The sequence below is a fragment of the Xiphophorus couchianus genome, chromosome 19, assembly GCF_001444195.1.
Source record: "Xiphophorus couchianus chromosome 19, X_couchianus-1.0, whole genome shotgun sequence".
Classification (NCBI taxonomy): Eukaryota; Metazoa; Chordata; class Actinopteri; order Cyprinodontiformes; family Poeciliidae; genus Xiphophorus; species Xiphophorus couchianus.
In genome coordinates, this window is record NC_040246.1 from 170,934 (window position 1) to 192,353 (window position 21,420).

The window sequence follows — 21,420 nt, forward strand, 5'->3', positions numbered from 1 at the left end:
TCCTAGCTGTTCACCGCTTCTCCGTCAACAAACAATGATTTCTGCGTTCACTTTGACTCTCTGGTAAACGAATAAACAGCAGGGAAGAGGGGGAGTTCTGTGTATCAGCAGGTACAGTTTGCACTTTCTTCATCAGTCGTGCCTCCCACGCGCCGGCGGAGTCAGGACAGCTGAAGAGCATCAGTGACTCATCAGTTTGCAGCCTAATTAGATCAAACGGATATACTGTATCTGGACTCCCAGGAAACAGATGACATAAAAGCAACATGAAAGGGCATTCACAGCAACGTAGACGCCGACAAAGTTAGAGATTGTATAAACAGAAAAGAGGTTGTCTGAGGTTTTAAAAAAAGAATTGGGTTCTCTCTTCTAACAACACATTTAAAGACGAGGCTGAATATGTATTAAAAAGCCCAAAGTCAACTGTTGTAAGAAAACAGGTACATGTAAGTAACTTTCCAAAAGCTTCCCTGCTTTGCTGCCTCGTTTCCTCTTCCATGTACCAACTGTTTGAGATATTCGTTGAACCCTGTAACAGGGAAATAAAACAAAACAAATTCCTCTTAAAGGCTGAATAAATGTGGATCTGTCTAACAACATCGACTTGAACTTTCTGACTCACACGCAAAACACGTGTGACTATTGTTAATGACATGACCTGGTGGGTGGGTCTGTCTGTCAGGCCTCTCTCATGGCATGACAGTGGCTGGTTTACAGACATTTGTGAAAGTAGATAAGATCGGTAGAAAATATCGGTGGATAAGATCGGTTTCACGTGTAAGCATTGGCCAATCTGCCAAAAAATCTGGAAATTGGAGTCAATTCATCAGCATTTATCGGCTGGCCAATTTATTAGTGTATCAGTGTTAAATTCTGACAGTAACAAAGTTGAACGGAAGATTGATTGAGATAATTAAAGAAATAACTGGAAGAAAACCTCTTAGAAAACCTGACCTGGTTGAAAACCTTTCAGACCGCACAATTCTTGAAATGTGGTGGTGGCAGTAATATCTTGTGAGGTTATTTTGGCTAAGTTCAGATAGCTGCTGGGCAGAGTTGATGGGAAGATGAACAGAACTTAACAGAGGGCAACACAGAAAGAAATCCTGCAAAAGACTTGAGATTGGGGCAGAAGTTCACATTTGAGCCAGACAATAACCCTAAACATACAGTCAGAGATACAGCAGATCATAGGTATTTAACCATGCTAGTTCCATCTTGGGGCAGCACAGTGCAGTGTGGTAGCACTGTTGCCTAGCAGCAAGAAGGTCCTGGGTTCGATTCCTGGGGTCTTTCTGCACGGAGTTTGCATGTTCTCCCTGTGCATGGTGGATTCTCTCCGGGTTCTCCGGCTTCCTCCCACAGTCCAAAAACATGACTGTCAGGTAAATTGGTCTCTCTAAATTCTCCCTAGGTGTGAGTGTGTGTGTGCATGGTTTTTTGTCCTGTCTGTTTCTGTGGTCCCCTGCGACAGACTGGTGACCTGTCCAGGGTGAATCCCGCCTCTCGCCCGGAACGTTAGCTGGAGATGGACACCAGAACCCCTCCCAACCCCACTAGGGACAAGGGCGTTAGAAAAAAGGATGGATGGATAGTTCCATCTAGCATGCCAGCCATTTGATTAAGGTGTGTTAGACCAGGAACCTAGTATGACCAAGTCAATGTACAGACCTACATCCAATTGATAAACTGTAAGATAGTCTTGGAAAAGAGGCTCTCCATCCAATTTGACTTCAGCTTGAGCTGTTTTTATACATTAGAATGAAAATGTCATTGCATTAAAAGGTGGTCGATGCTTTCACATTTGCTGTTGCTCGATTTATTTTCTCATAAGCCTGCAGTGACAGAAGGAAACAGAGAAAAAAAAAATGATAACCAAAAAAAAAATCTACAGTAAATGAGAGCTAACTGTTTTCAAAGTCCTCTTAATGGCAGAATTAAGGATCATCGGCTCTGGCACGCTGGCTCTCGCTGCCTTGCAGAGAGAGAGAGAGAGTCTGAAAATCTCCTCTCTCTTCACTGCAGAGGCTTGCTATTGGTCTAGCAAATGCTGACACCAGTGATGTTTCTCTGTGGAGGAGGAGGGGGGAGCAGGCTCACTCTATAAAGGCTCCGGATCTGCAGCATCACTGAACTGGTGCAGTGCAAAACGCACACTCATCCTCACCGATGGTGTGCAGAACAAGGGGGACATAAAAAAAAACCTTCTGAAACTAAAACATACATCTTTTTCTTAAAACCCTAAAAAAAATACACAACAAAAAATCATCATGAGCTACGAGTCTTTCTTCTCCCACCGACGTCCTTGGGACAGCTGCAAAGGCTCCCGACCTACCACCAAGTCTTCCATGTCGTCCTCTCTGTACTCCTCTCTCCGAGCTCCTCCATCTGGAAAGAGGATCCTGAAGACGACAACCTCTTTGCTGCCAGACGGCTCACAGAGGATGGATCTGGTTCAGGTGAGTTCCATCAACACCGAGCTGCTGGAAATGCGATCCCAGGAGAGGGAGCAGCTTGTGGACCTGAACGACCGCTTCGCCACTTACATCGAGAAGGTGAGGCATCTTGAGCTGCAGAACCGAGCCCTGCTGGCCGAGTTGGACGCATTGAGGAGGAGGCAGAACGACCCGTCCCGGCTGCAGGCGTTCTATGAGGGGGAAGCTCGGAGTTTGAGAGCCATGATCGATTCGGAGAACAACGAGAAGATGCAGATGGAGGCAGAGAGGGACTACCTGCGGGACGTGTACGACCAGATGAAGGAACGCTACGAAGACGAGGCAAGGCGCCGTCTGGATGCTGAGGACGGCCTGCAGAGGGCCAGAGAGGAGGCGAGTCGGGCCATCCTCTACAACTGTGACACGGAGGCCACCGTCGTCTCGCTGTGTGACGAGATAGTCTTCCTGAAGAAAGTCTTTGCAGAAGAGCAAGCAGAGCTCCAGGACCAGCTGCAGGTGGCCAACATCAGCGTTGACGTAGAGTTGTCTAGGCCTGACCTCTCCACCGCCCTAAGGGACATCCGGGCTCAGTACGAGCGGCTCGCCAACAAGAACATGCAGGCCGCCGAGGACTGGTACAAGAGCAAGTTTGTGAGCGTGGCGGAGATGGCCAGCAAGAACAACGAAGCTGTCCACGCCATCCGGGAAGAGACTATGGAGTACCGGAGGCTGCTTCAGTCTCGTTCGTCTGAGATTGAAGCTCTGCGGAATGTCATCAACTCCCTAAACAAGCAACTGGAGGATTTGGAGGACACACAGGCCAAGGAGGTTGAGAAATACCAGGTAAGAATGAATCAGAATGCTATATTATGATTATAACTTTCCTATCATTTGTGATGATGAGGAGCTGTGTTTTTTCTATTTGTAGGTGAGGATAAGTGAACTGGAGCAGGACATAACTGAGGCGAAGCAAGAGATGGCGCGCTACCTGAGAGATTACCAAGACCTTCTCAACGTCAAAATGGCCCTTGACATTGAAATTGCAGCGTACCGGTGAGACATTGTTTTGTTTGCTCTAAGTAAGCAAACTCACTCGCTATGTTCTATCTGATGTCCTCTGTTTGTCTTTTTCTCTCTTTCAGGAAACTCTTGGAGGGGGAGGAGATTCGACTGACGTACCCTTCCCTTCCTGCTCTGAATTAAAACCTAAACGTCGTCTGCGTACCGTAACACTGATATCTTCAGAAACACAGCCTCCCTTTTCTCTTCCTTAAATGTTCTTCCCAAACATTCTTTATCCCCCTCTTGCCTTTCCTCTAACTTCAGTCTCTCCGAAACAACCATTCATCAACTCTTCCAAGAAACGTACCAAAAGCAGATACTCATCTCTCTCAAGACGGCAGCGCCCTTGTGCTAAACAAGAGGTCCATAAGAAGTCCCCCTTCTTCTACACACGTCCTGACACCACACATCATGAAGATGGCGACCTGTCCAACACAGAGTGGCTGGACTGCATTAGTTACATAACAAATAGCAGGTGGCAGTTTTGCTTTGGCTGAGTTCCTCTCCATTAAGGCAGGCTAAGGTCCAAGCAGCAGAGTTAGCCAGTGGACTTTCTCGATCCCTCTGTATCCAAACATTTGACCAGCTGTTTGTGAAGGAGGCGGAAAGAAATCCAGTCATCTCTCAGTGCTTGGATCTTATCTGCCGCATATTTTCTTCCACCTGGAACCCAACCAATCAGTGAAGCAATGCCCTGCATCCGGTTTTCCGGTAATAATTTAGAGGCAGCAACTTTAAACATTTATTTTAAACTGATGACCACATGACCTACTCTGTTCTATGATATGGTACTACAAAAATTGGGTGAATCTGCTCTTTGTGACTGGATAATTGGCTCTTTGGATGTTTAATAAACTACCCAACTTCCAGACACGTAAATGCTCGAAAATTTTGAGAGTTTTCTCTTGAGGAATTGTTTGTCTCATAGACGATTTGTGCCAAATTTGCTCAACAAAGTCATTAAAAACTAGAAAAATCTTAACATGACAGCTCTAGCTAAGGGAGCCCCTTGTTCTTTGTCGGTTGATTTCGGATCTACACCTGTGAAAACCGTACAAAGTCGGCACCATAACGATCAGTGTCCTTGTCCTTGTAACAACCAACAACAAGCTGAATAAACACATAACTGACCTGCATCTGTGTATTTGTCTTTTAATTTATATCTAAGAAATCCTTACAAGGTATTCAAGCCTAAAGTTAAATTTTAAGTTTAGCCATATTCCAAACCATAAAGATAAAAGAAGATATGTGCATCTTCTGTTTGTCACCTGACTGGATTATCTGGCACGAGAAACATATTATGAGATTTCTGATTCATATGTTTTAGATAATGTACGGCACCAACAGCAAGAGAAATTTAGCAAACTACAATAATAAAGCATCCTGCTTGCATCTCTTCCCACTTATAGTGTCTGCACTGAAGGACTGAGACACCAAAGCACTTATCGATTTGTACTGAGTTGACTGACGGCCTGCAGTATCATAAATAACTTCTAACAATAACTCTAAATCCCGAGGAAAGAAACAGAATGCACAGTTGACTGCAGATGCAGCAATATGACTACACGAGTAAGCAACTTTTTGGTGTACTTCACTTCACTTAGGGAATTGAAAACATCAGCACAGTCCTTCAGCTGTCACAAGGTACAGACATTGTAACAATGGAGGAGATGTTTCCCTGAAAGAGGAAGAAAGCATGATTTTTTTCCTGTGAGTAACAACAAAAATAACACCTAACAACATAGAAGTTATGATGAGTCAAGAACAAGATAAGATAAGATAAGATTTATTTGTCATTGTCATCAACAGATTACAACGAGATTGAGATTTGCTCGACTCGAGTTAAGATGCAGGTTATATGTATATACATAATATACCAAGATAAAGAAATAAATAGTACAAAATGAGAAATAAATAGACATCAGAAGATTGTTGCAGCGCCTGGAGGTGTCGCAACAGAATTTACATTTTTAACAAAGTGGTGTCAAGAGCAGAAGTTCTTATGCCTCTGAATTTAGTGCCATGATTGCCATCGGGTAACAACTTGTTACCATTAAGAATATGCAACCCATCTGGATATTTAGAAGCAAATTTGGACTAAAATGTACTCTTTGTTATATATCTTCTTTCTTTGAATCAAACCCATCAGTTAGCCATACAATGCATTGGTGTTTGTTTTTGCAACATGAAACCCCCTCCTCAAAAATACTTTACTGAGACATTTTCTCAAATATTTACACAAAATACTTACATGATACTGTCGGTGTAAAGATAAAAAATTACTGTTTCGTATTTTGTTATTTTTCCTTAATATAAAAAACTTATGCTTAAATATATTAAACTAAAATGGTGAATAAAAATAAAAGTTTGCCCGCAAACATTCGACAAATAAATATATTCAACATAAAGAGCTAGCTCTAGAGCTTTAAACAATACCAAGCGCTATACATCATTATCACCGACAGATGGCAGTAAAAGAACTAGCAAACATCCGTATTTTAATTACTTCCGCTTGTCATAGGACACAAACATGGCTGCCATGTTGTGTCTCTAACGCTTGCCTCTCAATGTTAAATGTTGTTGCTAGTTAAACACTGCAATACTTTAAAGTATCAGGAACAGTTACTAACTAGGTCTTTACAGCTACCGCCATGTTCCAGGTCATCGGGGGACGGAGCGTCCAGGCTGCCCGGCTCCTCGCGCCCAGGAGCGCCGTGCTCGTGGAGGCTGTCCGGGGCCGAAAGTCCCGGACCGACCCGGTGGCCAAGTCCAAAGAAGGACGGATTAAAGTGCCTTCACCCGTCGACCCGGTGGAGATGGTGGTGCTCAAGGAGAGATACTCGGAGTACGAGCTTATTATGAGGGCGCTTCGGTACGTTTACCTGGAGGTCAGGGGTGACATTTCGGTCAGAAACACTGTTGAATTATTTCAAGTTAAATACTGTTAAACTAACCCGAAAATTAATGCGGGAGGACCAGATTTACCAGTTATTTTGTGCTTATATTTTGCATATTGCATTCAAAACACGCATCACTCATTATTAAAATTTGGGGGGGAAAAATCTTTTTACATATTTTTACACACATTTTTAAACTAATGTTTAATTGGGTACATTTCGGTGGCTCAATGGGTGAGGCGCGCAGAAGTTGTTGCCCTCGGTGCGGTTGTTCCGGGTTCGATTCCCGGTCTCTGCCCCTGTGCTGTATGTCGTTCCCTTCTCTCTCCTATTTCCTGTCAATTTACTGATTAGCAAAGGCCAATAGTATTTCAAAAAAAGGGTCAGTTTCTCTTTCACGTTCATTAGGAGCGCACCAACGAGGTTTTTTTTTGTCAATACAATTTACGTTTTGAGATCTGGCCAAACGATATCAGCTTCAACTGATTCAGATTTTTTAATAACTATTGCACGAGCAACAGAAAAAATGTCCTGCATGTTATTTGACCGAGTCAGTAGTTTTAAACCCAACAAGAAATGAAGGAATTACAAGATTGTCACTATTTATATCTGTCAGATTTAAAAAAAACTAAAACAAGTACATGATGCTGGCTTGACACTTAAAATGGTGTTCATTTGTCAGGATGGAGTTCAGGGAGGGGGTGCTGCGCAAAAAGTACGAGGAGGAGATGGGCTCCCAGGCTGAACAGAGGGCGAGGCAGGAAGAGGAGGAGCATCGCGCCCTGATGGACTGGAATAATCAGGAAAACCTGCGGATACTGAAAGCCAGGTAGGGAAGACCGAAAAGAAACGATTCAAGATTAGGATGGCGTCTGTTTCAGTTTAACAACTCTGTTCAATCCTCTCACGTTAGAGTATTAAGGATCCAACAGGAAGAGGAGGAAGCTGAGAGGAAGAAAATGGAAGCCGCCATTCGGCGGGAACAGGAGCAGCAGGAGTTCATCAGGCAAAAAGAGGAAGAGATTTTGAAGCTGCAGGTAAAAACATCTCTCACACACACGAGCCTCAGTAAAATAAACAATAAGCCAGGAGAAAAAAAATAAAACAAAGCAAATATTAAACTCCAGTTAATCTCACAGTGCTATTTGTTTTGAATGCTAACAGGACGAGGCTAAGAACTTCGTCACCTTGGAAAACCTGGATCAGCGAATCGAGGAGGCGCTGGACAATCCAAAGAATTACAACTTTGCCATCGACAAAGAGGGGAAAGTGGTGAAAAGGACGGTGATGCAGTGAAACGGCCGAGTTCACGTCTGTGTGTGTGTGTTTTTTTTTCCTCCATCAAGACTCGGATCAGACTTCTGTCATCCATTTAATGTTTTCTGAAAACCACTTCATGCCTCCACCTGGAAGTGTATATTATTGTAAAAAAAAAAAATTCTTTTTCCAACATAAAAGTATAAAAACGTGATGTGTAGCATACGCATCAGACTTTATTAATTTCTAAATGTTAACCATGTTCTGTCAGAATATGTCAGAAAGTTATTTGTAAAATAATTCTGACATATTCTAATAACTGTGTTAGGAAACACAACTGCACAAAATGCAACGTTTTCTCTTTTTGTTCTGGTTTTGTCAGTTTCTTTGGTCCTATTTTATAATTTGGAGAATATTAGTGAACATCTTCAAGACAAAGAAACAACAGACATAGAGGAGCTTACAAACTGAACACTTTCTGAATAATCATGAAAAACAACTTAAGTTCTTGTATTAAAAAACGTTTTCTTGAAGTTTAGCTTGGCAACGGAACCCAAACACTTCCTGCAGTTCTGCTGTTTGGATGCTATGACCTCAAACCAACACGGACCAGCTCATGTTCGACAACTCGTCTGCTAATCTTCCATCAGCCTAGGTTAGCATGTTTATGGGATGAGGGTGATTTGAGGTAAACTTCCAGAAACCTGCCTCAGCCTCTGAGCAAATCAATAACAGCTTTAATCCCAGGTAGTCGATGAGAACGGGACTAGAAACACTTTCATTTTGTATTTATACATTAGACGAATCTAAACTGGATTAGAATTACTTCTTCTCAGGTGGATAACAATACTGCTGCTTCATACTGCCATTAGTAAGCTGGTGTGAAGCTGTGCACACGGTTAATGTGATTGGTAAGAGAGGTTAATGGGATTGCCCCTCCGTGGCTACTGGAGACTGGGATAATCAGTGGATTGGGATGAACCCATAAACACCAGAGGAACTCACACAGTCAGAACATCACTCATGTTTAACCACATTCTGATATCTGAAGATGGGGTAAAAACAGAAAACTGATTATATGTATATATAAAATGCAGAATTATCATTCAATTGAGCTTTATTTGATGCAAGTGTGGTTGCACACATATATAACCACACTTGTTATATATAACAAGTGTGGTTATATCAGCAATACATACACACATCTTCGTTAGTTTTTTCTGCTAATGCAGAGGAACGTCTGTGACTACGAGGCTGAGCTAAACCCAGCCTGGAACGACGCACGGCTTTGAACTGGAGAGAAAACTTGCTGATAAACTACTGGAAATAAATACATTCACAAAATATCGCAGCAGTTCTAACATACAAGAAGCTCAAATTTGCATAACCAAAATTGGGATGGGAGACAGAAAACCCTGGATGTTTTTGTAAAGGCTTAAATCGTGTTTAAATCACATTTACTGATCAAATTGTAGCAAAATGCTCACTGGAGTAAAACAACAAGTCATTGTTCTACAGTACATACAGTTTGGTGGCATTAGTACACTGATAAAACTGCATCTTGGTAAATTTGTTCCCTTCCTGGGGTTACAGTGCCTTGAAAAAGTAGTTCTACCATTTCATTTTTCTTTTTGAAACCACAAACTCAACCAGATCTCGGGGGCTTTGGGTCATGTTTCGGTTGCTTAAAACAAACTAAATATGAGTGTATTGGGTTCCATGTTTGGACTCTGCATACTAAAGGCAAATAAATCTTGTTATACGTTTAATACCAAAACATTAAAGCTTCATTCAGGCCTTGCAACTAAAACATTCAATAGAGGATTGTACATCGTGTCAAACATCGACTGTAAAACTAAAATCTGAATTTGTAAAAAAAAAAAAAAAGTACAGACATTAAACTAGAGGACATAATCATAACCACTTGAATATTCAAGTATAAAAACAACTATGAAGGAATAATATAGGGATTCATGTAAGCACCTGAAAAATAGAAATACAGAGGTGGATTTTTATTCATCCATCCCACAGTGGAGGCGGCGTCTATAGTTAGGAGATCCTGTTGTTTATCTGTCCGGGGTATTTCTCAAATCTTTTCTCTGCCTCCTCACTGAATGCGTCGCCTGAAAGACATTAGAAAGGTGGCAGCTTTAGTGAGTTTCAACAAGTTTTACATAACGTTTGAGCAGTTTGGCTGTTCCTGAGTGGTTACCGATGTGACAGTTGTGGAGCCAAATCCTGTGTCCGTCGTATTTGCAGTTGCATTTCATGCCGTTGTTTGTGAAGTCGCTCTCGGCCACTTCATAATTCGGATTGATCACGACCTGAACGGGCGAGAAAAAGCAGAGATAGACGATGAAGACTGGCTACGCTGAAGTAATCAATCAAAAGTTGCAACTTTTAAAATTTATCTCAACGTCATTGAGAGATCTCTGTAGAAAGATCCTGAACTATGACAGCCATGTCATGTTGAATGAGATAACAGCTTAGACTTCAAGTACTGTCTATAGTAGGGGTGCAACAATTGCATTTTTCTGGCCGAATACCCAATCTTTAAAAAAGATCCTTACCGATATCAATTTTTTGATTTTCAGACCTTTGCGGAGATAGTCAAGATCACTGGATAAGATCGGTTTCACATGAAAGTATCGGTCGATTGTCAATCACCCAAAATTAAGGAGCCAATTTGTCGACCGGTTGATTTCTAGGTGCATAGTGATACATTGAGTGCCCTTCACACCGTATTGACACCAGATTCAATATCACGCAGAATCTGGATGGTCTCAAACTATGAGGTTCCTCAAGGCTCAATACTCGGTTCACTACTCCCCCCCCCATTTCAAATATCCTTCTAGCAGAAAGATCATCAACTCATCAGCTGCTGCCTGGGAACAGCAGCTGATGAGTTGATGGTTTGTGGCGAGTGTGCAACTCTGTTGCTTAGTCATCAGAGAATTTGAAGGAAGAAAGATCTGGCTACAAGTCAGTGATACAACATGGTCACGCCGGCGCCTGGCAGGCTGTGTGCTCCACATAAAACCCCACACACTCACCTGCATGATGTAGTTTCCTGGTTTGACGTCCGTGATGTCAAGCCACTGGCAGTCAATGTCGTGGCGGTACAAGTCCCAGCAACCGACCGTGATGCCCTGATCGCCAAAGTTGGCGCACTCGTATCGTTTGGAAATACCTGATTGATACGGATAAAGAGTGGGAGTTACCGTGGGAGCCTAAAGGCATCAACTGAATGCTCACGGCTCACCCAAACTATCCACACCGTTGGCAGACTTAGGTTTAATCAGCATGTTTCTTCAGATTGGAAGTAATATAATTTTTTTCAAAGAGGTGATTGAAAATCTTTGGATGGAAGACGGCAGCTCAGTGGGTAGGTAGAGTTATTGTCTTCTAATCAGAAGGTTGTGGGTTTGATTTTAGTTTCCTCTTGTCACATGTTGGTACCAATCGATTTCTAAAGTGCTTTGAGTTGTCAAAAGGACAGGAAAAGCTCCATTTACCATTGACGGACCTGAACCAACTATAAATACTTAGAGCTCAGCAGTGAACACAACAAAGTAACTGGTCAACATGAAAGGTTTTGATTGCTATTATTATCCACTTATTACTGAGAAGGACATAAGTAATGGTCCACATGAATGGAGTACAAATAAATAAGTATCTGTATAATTTACAGTCATAAGCAAAGTTCTTCTCTGGGTGACGATCACATAAAATAAAATGTTTTCTTTTTTTTCTTCTTTTTTCCAGATTGTAACCTTGTCTAGTCAAAGCATGAGACTGACCTTCTTGACATTCTGTGTCCTCCAAGCAGAAACTGGCTTTGTGGCCCTCTGCCACTTTGCTGCCATTAGCGTTCAGCAGGTCATAGTGGGTGAAGACGTCCATGCTGTGATAGTGGCTGGGTAAAGTCAGAGCGGCATGAATTAGACTCAAACCAGAAAATCATCTACTTCAAGGTCAACATAATGTTGAAAGTTGTGGTATTTTGTTGCTACGTTGCTCTATTGTTTTCTGTAACTTACAGCAGCTAATGAACTAGTTAAAGCTGTCGAAAATATTCCCTTTTTTACATTTTTATGTCATGTTACAGCCACAAACCTCAAGGTAGACAAGAGATGAAAGGTTTTCAAATCACTTCACAAACAAAGAAACAGAAAAATCTGTCACATTATTGAGCCCACCTGTGGAAACTTTGATTAGGCCATTCTAACACACAAGCGTAGATCCAGTTCATCCCACTATAACTGGCTGTTTGTTTTGTTTCTTTCCTTCCTTCAAAAGATATTTTAACCGAACACAAAAAAGTAATAATAATAATATGTTTGCTCTGTCACACATATTTTTCATCGTTTCCTGCTCGTTGTGTCTTGCGTTCAAATTCATATCCGACTTTACGTTGTACGTTACCCGTGACAGGCGTGCCACACCCACGAGTGGCGCCCGGCTTTGGGCTTGAAGTCGGCCCGGCCAACGTTGTGGATCTGGGAGGAGAAGCGGAGCAGCCGCCGGTGTCCGTACGGCCAGTTGGCTTTGGCCGCAGACTTGGACAGGCAGTCCTCCTCGGCGGCGCAGTAGAGCATGTGCAGAGGACGGTCCTCGATGTAGACCGTCTGCTCCACCAGGGAGGCGTTCAGGACGAGGTCGGAGGCGGCTGGACGCGCAGGGGGGGGGAACAGAGACTGGGCTGAGGGACTGTCTCATTTCAACATTTCATTCTAAAGCATCAACATTTTATACTAAAGCACACAGTATATATGTGGAACAATATGTGTATGAATTGTTGTGGAAGACACTTCCTGTTGCTTCCAGAGACCCAAAAATTAACTTCTTCAGCATGAAGCTGTGCAAGTATAAATACTCCATGTTGGAAATTAAGTACTATTAAAAAATGCCTCCACTAATACATTACCTTAAAATATGTTTTTATAGTAGCACAATTTGAAAAGTTTAAATATTAGTACGTGAGTTTTTTTTTTTTTTTTAAGTAAGCTAACTACAGTTAGCTTCTGCAGTTAGCTAACTAGTTAACTAGCTCAGTAGCTCCTGCAGTTAGCTTTGCATCTCACATTTCTGTAACAGACTAGTGTTAGAGTAGCAAATCTATGTACAAGTACATCTAAAAAACATGGAATATTGTGAAAAATAATATTTTTTGACTCCAGAAGCTGAATTCATATATTACCAGAGTCATAGTGACACATCCCAATCAGCAAATTATACATCTCTACTTGATCTAATGTAACATTCAAATTTTCTGAGACACTGAATTTTGGGTTTTATCTGTTCTCCGTGGTCAACAAGATAAAAAGGCTGTAAATATTTCTCTCTACGCGTCATAAATCTATTTATTTTTCACATTGTGAAAGGTGACAATTATTGAACTTTTTCATAATATTAAAGTTTTCTTTTAGATGTACTTGGTAATAAACACAAATGAATGCACTAAAAGGAATGGGAACAACAGATATTTCAGAAGTTTGTTCCATTCTGCTATTCTATAAAAATCTTAAACTAATACAACCTGGTGTGAAAAACTCAGTAAGTCATTTTTTACTTGCTAATCTGAAACCAAACAACGTGACATGAAGCATCCAAACAGTTGAAATGAACATGTGGGTGAGGCGGTATTTAGAAAAATACTGAGTAACTGATCAAAACATTAATCAGTTAATATTTAAAAATTACATCATCAGACGGACCAAAATCTAAAGTTATATGGAAGTTTTGGTATTTCAAGGACCAAAATGAAAATAATTCATTGAATAATTACAAAATAACAAAATCAGGCAAAAGAAACATTTTTTAAATTGAAACTTATGAAACTTTGACAAAAACTACATTTTTATGGTGTATTAATGGTTAAAATAAGTTTGTTCTTCATTTAATAAAGTTACCAACAGAATGTATCCAGAAATAATTCTCAACTAAGAGCAGCGATACTTCATCATAAAGTTAATCAAGTAAAAGTAAAAAGTACAGCGTCAGTAAAAATACTCCTGAAAGTGATTAAAAGTTACTCCAGCGAATGTAACTAGTTACTGCCCCCTTCTGGTTGTTTCCGGGGCTTTAACTCACTCTCTGAGCAAATGACTCCTGCTGAAAACTTTGCGGCCGCCTTCTGGCAGTTGACGGTTTTGTGATGCTGGCACTGGCTCAGAGCCATCTCACTTCCTGTGCACTTCACGCCGCTCATCACCATCTCTGTGACGTTGCTGCTGTCCCAGTACCAGGTTTCCTTACCGGTGGTTAAAAAAAAAAAGATAACACAGAAACGAACGAACAAAAGAAAGAGAGAGAAACAGTGCATGGTGATCAGGACAGATTCACACGCGGCGCCTCAGAGTTCAGGTTTTATGTGGCAGCTCTGTAAACCAGATGTGCAGGACTTGGCTGCTGACTGGAGACAAAAGGTTCAAGACAACCTTCAGCTGGAAAAAGTGCTACAATTTAAAAATAATACTAAAGACGCTAATAAATACCCAATAAACCAGATATTGATTCAATATTTACTTAAATACAAAAGGCACATCGCTTCATTAAAAAAAAACAAAAAAAAACATTTATGTACAACACAACCACATACATTGAGGTATTACACTGGGATTTCAGTTGACATTATGTCTATTATTATGTTGAATTTATGTTTATATCTTCTATTCTTCTGTCTGTTCTATTTTGTTCTAAATAAAGTGATTGGGGAAAACAAAATGAGAAAGTGAGGAGGGAAAACCGAACTTCACCCTACGGTAAATAAGAGCGTGAGCATGAATGGCTAGCTACGTGAAGACAGTCGCTAGCCAAAACTTCAACACAGAAGTCAAACTTTATCCAACTGGAAGTTTACAAAGCAGTCCGGTGAATTATAGCACCTTAAATAGCACTTTAAAATGTATTTGGAAAAATTCATTTAGGGGAAGCTCAGTGCGCTAAACATCTTCACAGTTAGCAAAAACGCTAAAGCGCTAAGCTAAAAATTAGCTCTGCTGTTGGCACATTAGATGGCGCCCCCCGCTGTCACTCGCTATTCTTTGCATGAACTGAAAATAAAGTGGCGCAAAGACATGGCTGCACAATGACCTGCTTCCTTCTGTTGGTTTGTCATAAGACATTGTTTTTTATTATATTGACATTTGCATTGTCAAAGTTTGGAAGTGGTCAGGATATTGTTGTTTTTAGGTGATGTATCATATACTTCTGTGCTTTGGATTCATTTTGGGAATTAAAGTCAAATGATTTTCACGTAAGAACCAGAAGATTCAAGTAATTATTTCACAATGCCCAGAATCATGTTTTTTTTTATTGTTACTGTGACTGACTCTACATCTCAATTAAACAACTAAAACATTAATTTTTAGCTTACTAGCTTCTGTTTTTTGTGACTCTCATAACCTCTACTGTGATGATTCTTCATATAAGATGACTTCCAAATATTTGAGTTGTTTACTCCGATCCTCATCAACTTGTTGGTGCAAATCTTTACCTTTCAATCAATTTAGCATGATCAGATGTGGAAAAATAATGAGCTATCGTTGCTAAGTGTTTTAGCTCGCCTGCTTATCTCATCTACTGGGGGATGAAATGGCTTCAAACATTTGTTTTCTAGCTGTGCCACACATTTTCAGCTCCTACTCACGGTGACAGCGTGCATGGCGTAGCCAAGCCCTAGCTGCCTGCAGGTCACCATGGCCTCCTTCGTCGTCCAGCCTGTGCTGCACACTGTGCCCCACTTGGACCCAACCTGAACCTCCACCCGGCCTTCGTAGCTGCTTCGGCCGCCCGCTACCCGGATCTGCGGAAGCGTCCTGCTGGGAGTCAGACGGGGGACAAGCTTCCTGTCCTGTCTGCGACCCGTCTAAACTAAAGACTACCCGGTGTTTATATGGAGTCGACGGAAAATGTGCTGGTTAGTCTGCTGAGGCCGAGGGGATCGCCATGGTTTCCACATGAGGTCACGGTGGTGAGCAGCTCTGACTTTGATTAGAAGCTCTGCATGGGGCTATTTTTAGCTCTTCCACATGGAACAGGGCTGTGGCGACTATGTAAATATTCCATGTCCAGAAAGATATATATTGCATATGCATAATTATAATAATACTGTATAGAACCATAACCATATTTGCTAAAACTGGGACCATGTTGTGACAGTTGGTTGTGAAAAAATAAATAAATAAATCAATCAATCTCCTCCACATCCTCTCTGAGCTACCATTGCGGTTTAAAGAAATGCCCCCAAAACAACCAATCACAGCCAGGAGGAGGGGCTTAGCGCTGTCAATCAACTCATGTATGCCCTGCTAAATATCCTAATGGCGGAGAAACAATTTACCATCACAGAAAAAACATTTATCTGCCGTCATAGGTGGCTATGCTAACTAGCCTTAGCATTAGCATAGCAGCGAGCTATGTGATTTACAGCGCTAAGGCCCACCTCCTTTCTCTGATTGCTTATTTGTAGTTAGCACTAGGAAAAGTAAGAGGAACTCAATTTTTTTGTCATGCCATATTTTCGCGACATGGTGACAATTTCAACAACTATGTAAAAAAATATTTCTTAGAAAAGTTACACACTGCCGCTTTAATAATGAAAATAATAATTTAAAAAAAACTACATTTATTTATCATTCGAATTAAGCAAAGCCTCTTAATGTAATTAAATGACTCCCAGTGTCGGATATTTGACCACGCAGTAAATTCACAGACATCAGTAGCGGTTGACCAACAACATTAGATTCCCAGACACATTGTTACGTGACGGTTAACACACTCCGGTCGCTGCTGCCAAACAGGCTGCAGTCAGACCTTAGAGTCAGGCCGAAATGATGCGGTTTTCTTTTTCTTCAAACAGAAGCAGAACGTTTACACACCCTCAACGTGGCCGTGGATGTCAGATACATTTTTAGCTCCTTACAGATAGATTTGAATAGTTCTTTTTGCATGGTGGAAGGATTCTGGTAGAAACTACCTCAATACATTTAAATAACAAGAAGAGAGTCCAAATGTTTCAAATGATTGTGCCTAGTGTCAAAATTATACGTACAGGTCCAAATATATTAGATTAAATATTGAATCCTCAGTAAAATGTTGACTAACCACACTGTTTTTATTTGTTTGTTGGTTTTCTCATTTAAGTTTTTAAGAGTTTGGATTAGCGTTCAACACGTAAAATGTTAAACTATAGTTAATTTTGAGGATCAGAGGAAGTCTGTAATCTAATTCTGGAGCTAATTCTTCTTGTTGAAATGTATCCAAGTTGTTTGTTGCATAATTCGTTCTACACTGAAAAAGAAGAGAAGTCCAAATGCATCATCCATTTATGGCCATAGTGAGAATATGTTAGTTTTGCACTGGTTCTACAGAAAGAACGCACCATAACATTAAAAAAACAAACAAACTGCCCATCTGACAGTACATTAAATTTGCATATGCAATATAAACCAAAAGAAAGCGAACATTTGATTTGCAGCAGCAAATTGTCTTTGTTAATAACCTACTTGCAGGCCCTGGTTAGCGTAGCCCAAACCTAGCTGCCTGCAGGCTACCATGGCCTCCCTGGTGGTCCAGGTCTCACCACAGATCAGACCCCAGCTCTCCGTCCCGTTAGCGTCAGAGCTCAGCACCTCCACGCGGCCCTCAAAGCGGCTCCGTCCGCCTGTGATCCGGATCTGTGTGAGACCAGGGGGTTAGGCTACATGCTACAAAGCAGAGCGTAGACACAGACGGAGCAGATTCCTCACAAATCCTCCTGAAACAAAAGGAAGCTCTGGGTTTGGTCAGAAATATTTCTGTATGTTTTGTGTAAAAGCTCAAAGTTACTAGTGAAGATTTTATTTTTGTTCCTTTCATTGACGAAAGGGGAAATTTTACACAAACCATTTGTGGCATCTACTGGAGATCAGGTCAATTGAAAGTTGAAAATTAAGTACTGTTAAAAAATGCTTTGCTAATACATTACCTTAATATATGTTTTTCGAGGAGCATATTTTGAAAAGAGTTGAAATATTAGCAAGTTACAGATGCAAGTTTTTTTGAAAGTTAGCTAACCACAGTTAGCTTCTGCAGTTAGCTAACTAGCTCCGGCAGTTAGCTATCTAGTTTCTGCAGTTATCTAGCTAGTTAACTATCTCTTGTAGTTAGCTAACTAGTTAACTAGCTCAGTAGCTCCTGCAGTTAGCTTTGCATCTCACATTTCTGTAACAGACTAGTGTTAGAGTAGCAAATCTATGTACAAGTACATCTAAAAAACATGGAATATTGTGAAAAATAATATTTTTTGACTCCAGAAGCTGAATTCATATATTACCAGAGTCATAGTGACACATCCCAATCAGCAAATTATACATCTCTACTTGATCTAATGTAACATTCAAATTTTCTGAGACACTGAATTTTGGGTTTTATCTGTTCGCCATGGTCAACAAGATAAAAAGGCTGTAAATATTTACGCGTCATAAATCTATTTATTTTTCACATTGTGAAAGGTGACAATTATTGAACTTTTTCATAATATTAAAGTTTTCTTTTAGATGTACTTGGTAATAAACACAAATGAATGCACTAAAAGGAATGGGAACAACAGATATTTCAGAAGTTTGTTCCATTCTGCTATTCTATAAAAATCTTAAACTAATACAACCTGGTGTGAAAAACTCAGTAAGTCATTTTTTACTTGCTAATCTGAAACCAAACAACGTGACATGAAGCATCCAAACAGTTGAAATGAACATGTGGGTGAGGCGGTTCGGTCTGACCGAGTTCTCCTGGCCCATGTACGGGATGTTGCAGCGAACAGCGGCGTCCTCCATGTGCTGGCAATCCTCCGCCGTGATGTTTTTAAACGGGCAGTTCCAGATCGACTTCTCGTTCCCGACACACTTCACCTCGTTCATGTAGATCGGACCCATTCCTGGGAAAAGATATAATCTGAGGTCAGACCAGTTCAAGGAGCAATGGGAAATTATACTTTGTTTTAGAGAAAAAACGTCCAAAACATCACAATGACTGACGTCAATGCATCTGTTTTTATTTTGGGCGTTTGACCAGCATAATGTATAATAATTGTGAAGCGGGGAAGACAGGATGCGTAGCTTCAAAATAAAAGTCTGAAAAGTTTTGCGTTGGTTAGCATTTTTGCTAATACACTTTTACTCAAACATCTCTAAGCATAAATGCAGTGCAACTAATGACCAACATGTCACCTAATAATTACCCTTATATTTTTGATTAATTCACGTTCAGTAAAGACAATATAGAGAAAAATTATTTTAGAGACATGAAGGATTTAAGTTAGGCAACAGACTCTAAACCAGCTGAGAAAGAATGCCTTATATTAAAGCAGAATAATGTGAGGATGGCACAGTCAAAGTAAAGCCCAAAATTTAACTGTGGATCTATGGTGAGACGTCAAAATTCATGTTCACACAATCTGTATGAGATTAAGCTATTTTATAAAGATTTTTTTTTTTTTTTTTTAAAAAGCTTCATTTAAGCTATTTTATAAAGATAAAAAAAAGCTTCATTCTTTTTATGTCGTTTCAAAAATGGTAATCAAAAAACAACTTTTTGGTATAAAAAAAAAACAGAAACAAAATACCTGCAGCTGTTATTGCAAGTTAAAGTGGATCTGCAAAGCCTGGACTCACTCACTTTTCAAGAAAATTTAGAAAATGATGTATTATATTATTGCATATTGCAATAAAATAAAACGTTTCAGGCCTTATAATTGTTCCGCAGGGCATTGTCCGCATCAACTTCTCGAACACGCCATAAATGGAGGGATTCATTGGACGTGCCAAGAAGGAATTCTGGACTTTTAGCATGTTTGCGTCACTAGCGTCCATGAATGGCCGTCCTTCAGCAGCTCGTGCTTCTGACTTCCATTAGAAAGTCTCGGACACGTCCAGCCAGCGTTTGGTCAGACGTTAGTCCGACCACAGCACTTCCTCTAACAGATCCAACTTTCTCTGAGAAGAGAGTTACTTCCTGGTGTTTCCGAGAACTGCTGCTGAAAAGACGGCCTGTTTTCTTCCATGGTAGAGTTTCTGGCCTGTTTGCCCAAAACACCTTATTGAGGAAAGTCCTAGATTATAATTACGCACGTTTCCACATGTAGACCTCGATGTTTTCCTGTGAAGCATCACTAGACTTTTTTGTTTGCGAATGTTTCCACAGAGAAATGACGTAAGATAATTCTTAAAGGGCCGGTGCCGTGTGTTTTTCAGGTACTTAATTATAACACAATCAAATAATGTTACCTTCGGTTGTAAGAAAAAAATCTTGCATATATCTTACACGACTTTAAAGAAATTTGACTTAGCTATTTAACGCCTTGAAATTGGGCCTCTGTCTCTTTAAGAAGCTTCTGCTCTTTCCATCACTCTGCCTTCAGGAAGTCATCACAACATGGCCATTTCCATTGTTTTATCTTAATCATAATATCCATAAAAAGTATTCTCCAAAAAAAATTCTGCGGAGGGACAGAAAAATCCAAATGATTTTATGTTCCATTCTCATTTCCTCTGAAATCGTAGCAGCTGCTGTGATACTTGCACTTTGAATCTTGACATTAAGATTATTGAATCAGACTTTGTAATCAGAGAGAAAAAATTTGATGTGCATATGTTATTTTAAACACTTCAGAAATCCCTGCGAAACTCGTCGGTGAAATGAATCCAAGAAAAGCACAACAGTTCACGACGTAGCTCTAAATATGTTGTGTAATATTCACATGATCCTAAAAAAAAAAAACAACAAAAAAAACCTCAAAATTGAATTTACAATTTACACAAACAACCAGAGCTCAGAGGTACAGTGCCGATCAGTTGTTTGTGTTGCAGTCGTTCTGCTCATCAGTGCTCACCTTGTCCCATGCGGGCTCCCGTCAGAGCTTCCTTGGCGCTGCCGAAGCCCAGCTCCCGGCACACGACGCTGGCGGACAGCAGGCTCCAGCGGTCGTCGCACACCGTCCCCCACTCGTTGTCTTTGAGCACTTCCACCCGGCCTTCCCCCAGCCTGGCGCCGCCCTTCAGCCGCACGTTGCTCTGACAACAAGGAAACGCGTTTCTGCGCGAGTGTGTGAACATGGAGCAGTCTGGCACGTCCTAACCACTTAGTTTAGACGACATTACTGCCGCTGAGGTACAACACCTTACAAAAGCACTCATATTCCTGAACATTTCTGCATTTTGTCATGAAATGCCTGCAAACTTCAGTGTATTTTATTGATATTTGAGGAGATTGACCAAAAGGCTTAACGGTGAAATGGAAGGAAGATGATACATTTAATAAATAAAAATCTCCAAAATATATCCTTCCTGAATTAGAACTATTGGACAACTTTTTCTCTACCAGCTTTATAAATCTGAAAAATGAATCCATCTCATAGGATGGAGAGGACCTGACTGTATGTTCAGTTCAGCTCAGTTTAGTTTGATTCAGTTCAAATCATTTCAGCTTCATTTAATTTAGTTGAATTCAGTTCCGTTCAGTTCAATTCTATTGAAAATTACTTTATCTCAAAGGGGAATTAAATGCAACTCATTTCATTCTCAGAAAGTTCTTGGGGTGTTGATGCTGTGGGCAGGAAGGGCCTCCAGCAGCAGTCAGTCTCACCACAAATCAAAAGAAGCCTCTGACTGAAGACACCGTTGCTGTCATAAAATGCTAACAACTCAACATCTGGGCAGCAGAGACGATAATCCACAGCAACATGTTCTGGACGACATCATCAGTTGTTGGAAAGTTCTGCTAATCCA

The 21,420-nt window shown here is 40.7% G+C and overlaps 3 protein-coding genes across 4 annotated transcripts in view; 2 read left to right on the plus strand and 1 right to left on the minus strand.

Moving 5' to 3' along the window:
• Window positions 1-2,115: 2,115 nt before the first annotated feature.
• neff2 (neuronal intermediate filament family member 2) lies at window positions 2,116-4,633 on the plus strand. Its single transcript, XM_028001616.1, has 3 exons — window positions 2,116-3,278; window positions 3,364-3,488; window positions 3,578-4,633. Exons 1-3 carry the CDS (start codon window positions 2,271-2,273, stop codon window positions 3,636-3,638), a joined length of 1,194 nt encoding a protein of 397 aa, XP_027857417.1. The 5' UTR covers window positions 2,116-2,270; the 3' UTR covers window positions 3,639-4,633.
• A 1,363-nt stretch (window positions 4,634-5,996) lies between these two features.
• mrps26 (mitochondrial ribosomal protein S26) lies at window positions 5,997-9,529 on the plus strand. Its single transcript, XM_028001633.1, has 4 exons — window positions 5,997-6,369; window positions 7,077-7,223; window positions 7,308-7,431; window positions 7,559-9,529. The coding sequence occupies exons 1-4, from the start codon at window positions 6,149-6,151 to the stop codon at window positions 7,688-7,690; spliced, it is 624 nt and encodes a 207-aa protein (XP_027857434.1). The 5' UTR covers window positions 5,997-6,148; the 3' UTR covers window positions 7,691-9,529.
• Window positions 8,751-21,420, minus strand: part of loxl3b (lysyl oxidase-like 3b) — a 28,371-nt gene continuing 15,701 nt past the window's right edge. For both annotated transcript variants that reach the window (XM_028001603.1, XM_028001604.1), the window contains 9 exons: window positions 20,526-20,706; window positions 18,418-18,572; window positions 17,161-17,331; window positions 13,745-13,904; window positions 12,077-12,320; window positions 11,452-11,567; window positions 10,705-10,841; window positions 9,864-9,975; window positions 8,751-9,774 (listed from right to left, as the gene is read on the minus strand). In XM_028001603.1, coding sequence (XP_027857404.1) covers window positions 9,701-9,774; window positions 9,864-9,975; window positions 10,705-10,841; window positions 11,452-11,567; window positions 12,077-12,320; window positions 13,745-13,904; window positions 17,161-17,331; window positions 18,418-18,572; window positions 20,526-20,706 — 1,350 coding nt within the window. In that variant the 3' untranslated portion in view covers window positions 8,751-9,700. The remainder of the gene's footprint in view (window positions 9,775-9,863; window positions 9,976-10,704; window positions 10,842-11,451; window positions 11,568-12,076; window positions 12,321-13,744; window positions 13,905-17,160; window positions 17,332-18,417; window positions 18,573-20,525; window positions 20,707-21,420) is intronic.

Excerpts from the sequence above, each read along its gene's own strand:
- neff2 (XM_028001616.1), top strand. The coding sequence starts at position 2,271 with ATGAGCTACGAGTCTTTCTTCTCCCACCGACGTCCTTGGGACAGCTGC. Across the intron at positions 3,279-3,363 it reads AGGAGGTTGAGAAATACCAG|GTGAGGATAAGTGAACTGGA; the intron begins GTAAGAATGAAT and ends TTCTATTTGTAG. Across the intron at positions 3,489-3,577 it reads ATTGAAATTGCAGCGTACCG|GAAACTCTTGGAGGGGGAGG; the intron begins GTGAGACATTGT and ends TCTCTCTTTCAG.
- mrps26 (XM_028001633.1), top strand. The coding sequence starts at position 6,149 with ATGTTCCAGGTCATCGGGGGACGGAGCGTCCAGGCTGCCCGGCTCCTC. Across the intron at positions 6,370-7,076 it reads CTTATTATGAGGGCGCTTCG|GATGGAGTTCAGGGAGGGGG; the intron begins GTACGTTTACCT and ends TTCATTTGTCAG. Across the intron at positions 7,224-7,307 it reads CTGCGGATACTGAAAGCCAG|AGTATTAAGGATCCAACAGG; the intron begins GTAGGGAAGACC and ends CTCTCACGTTAG.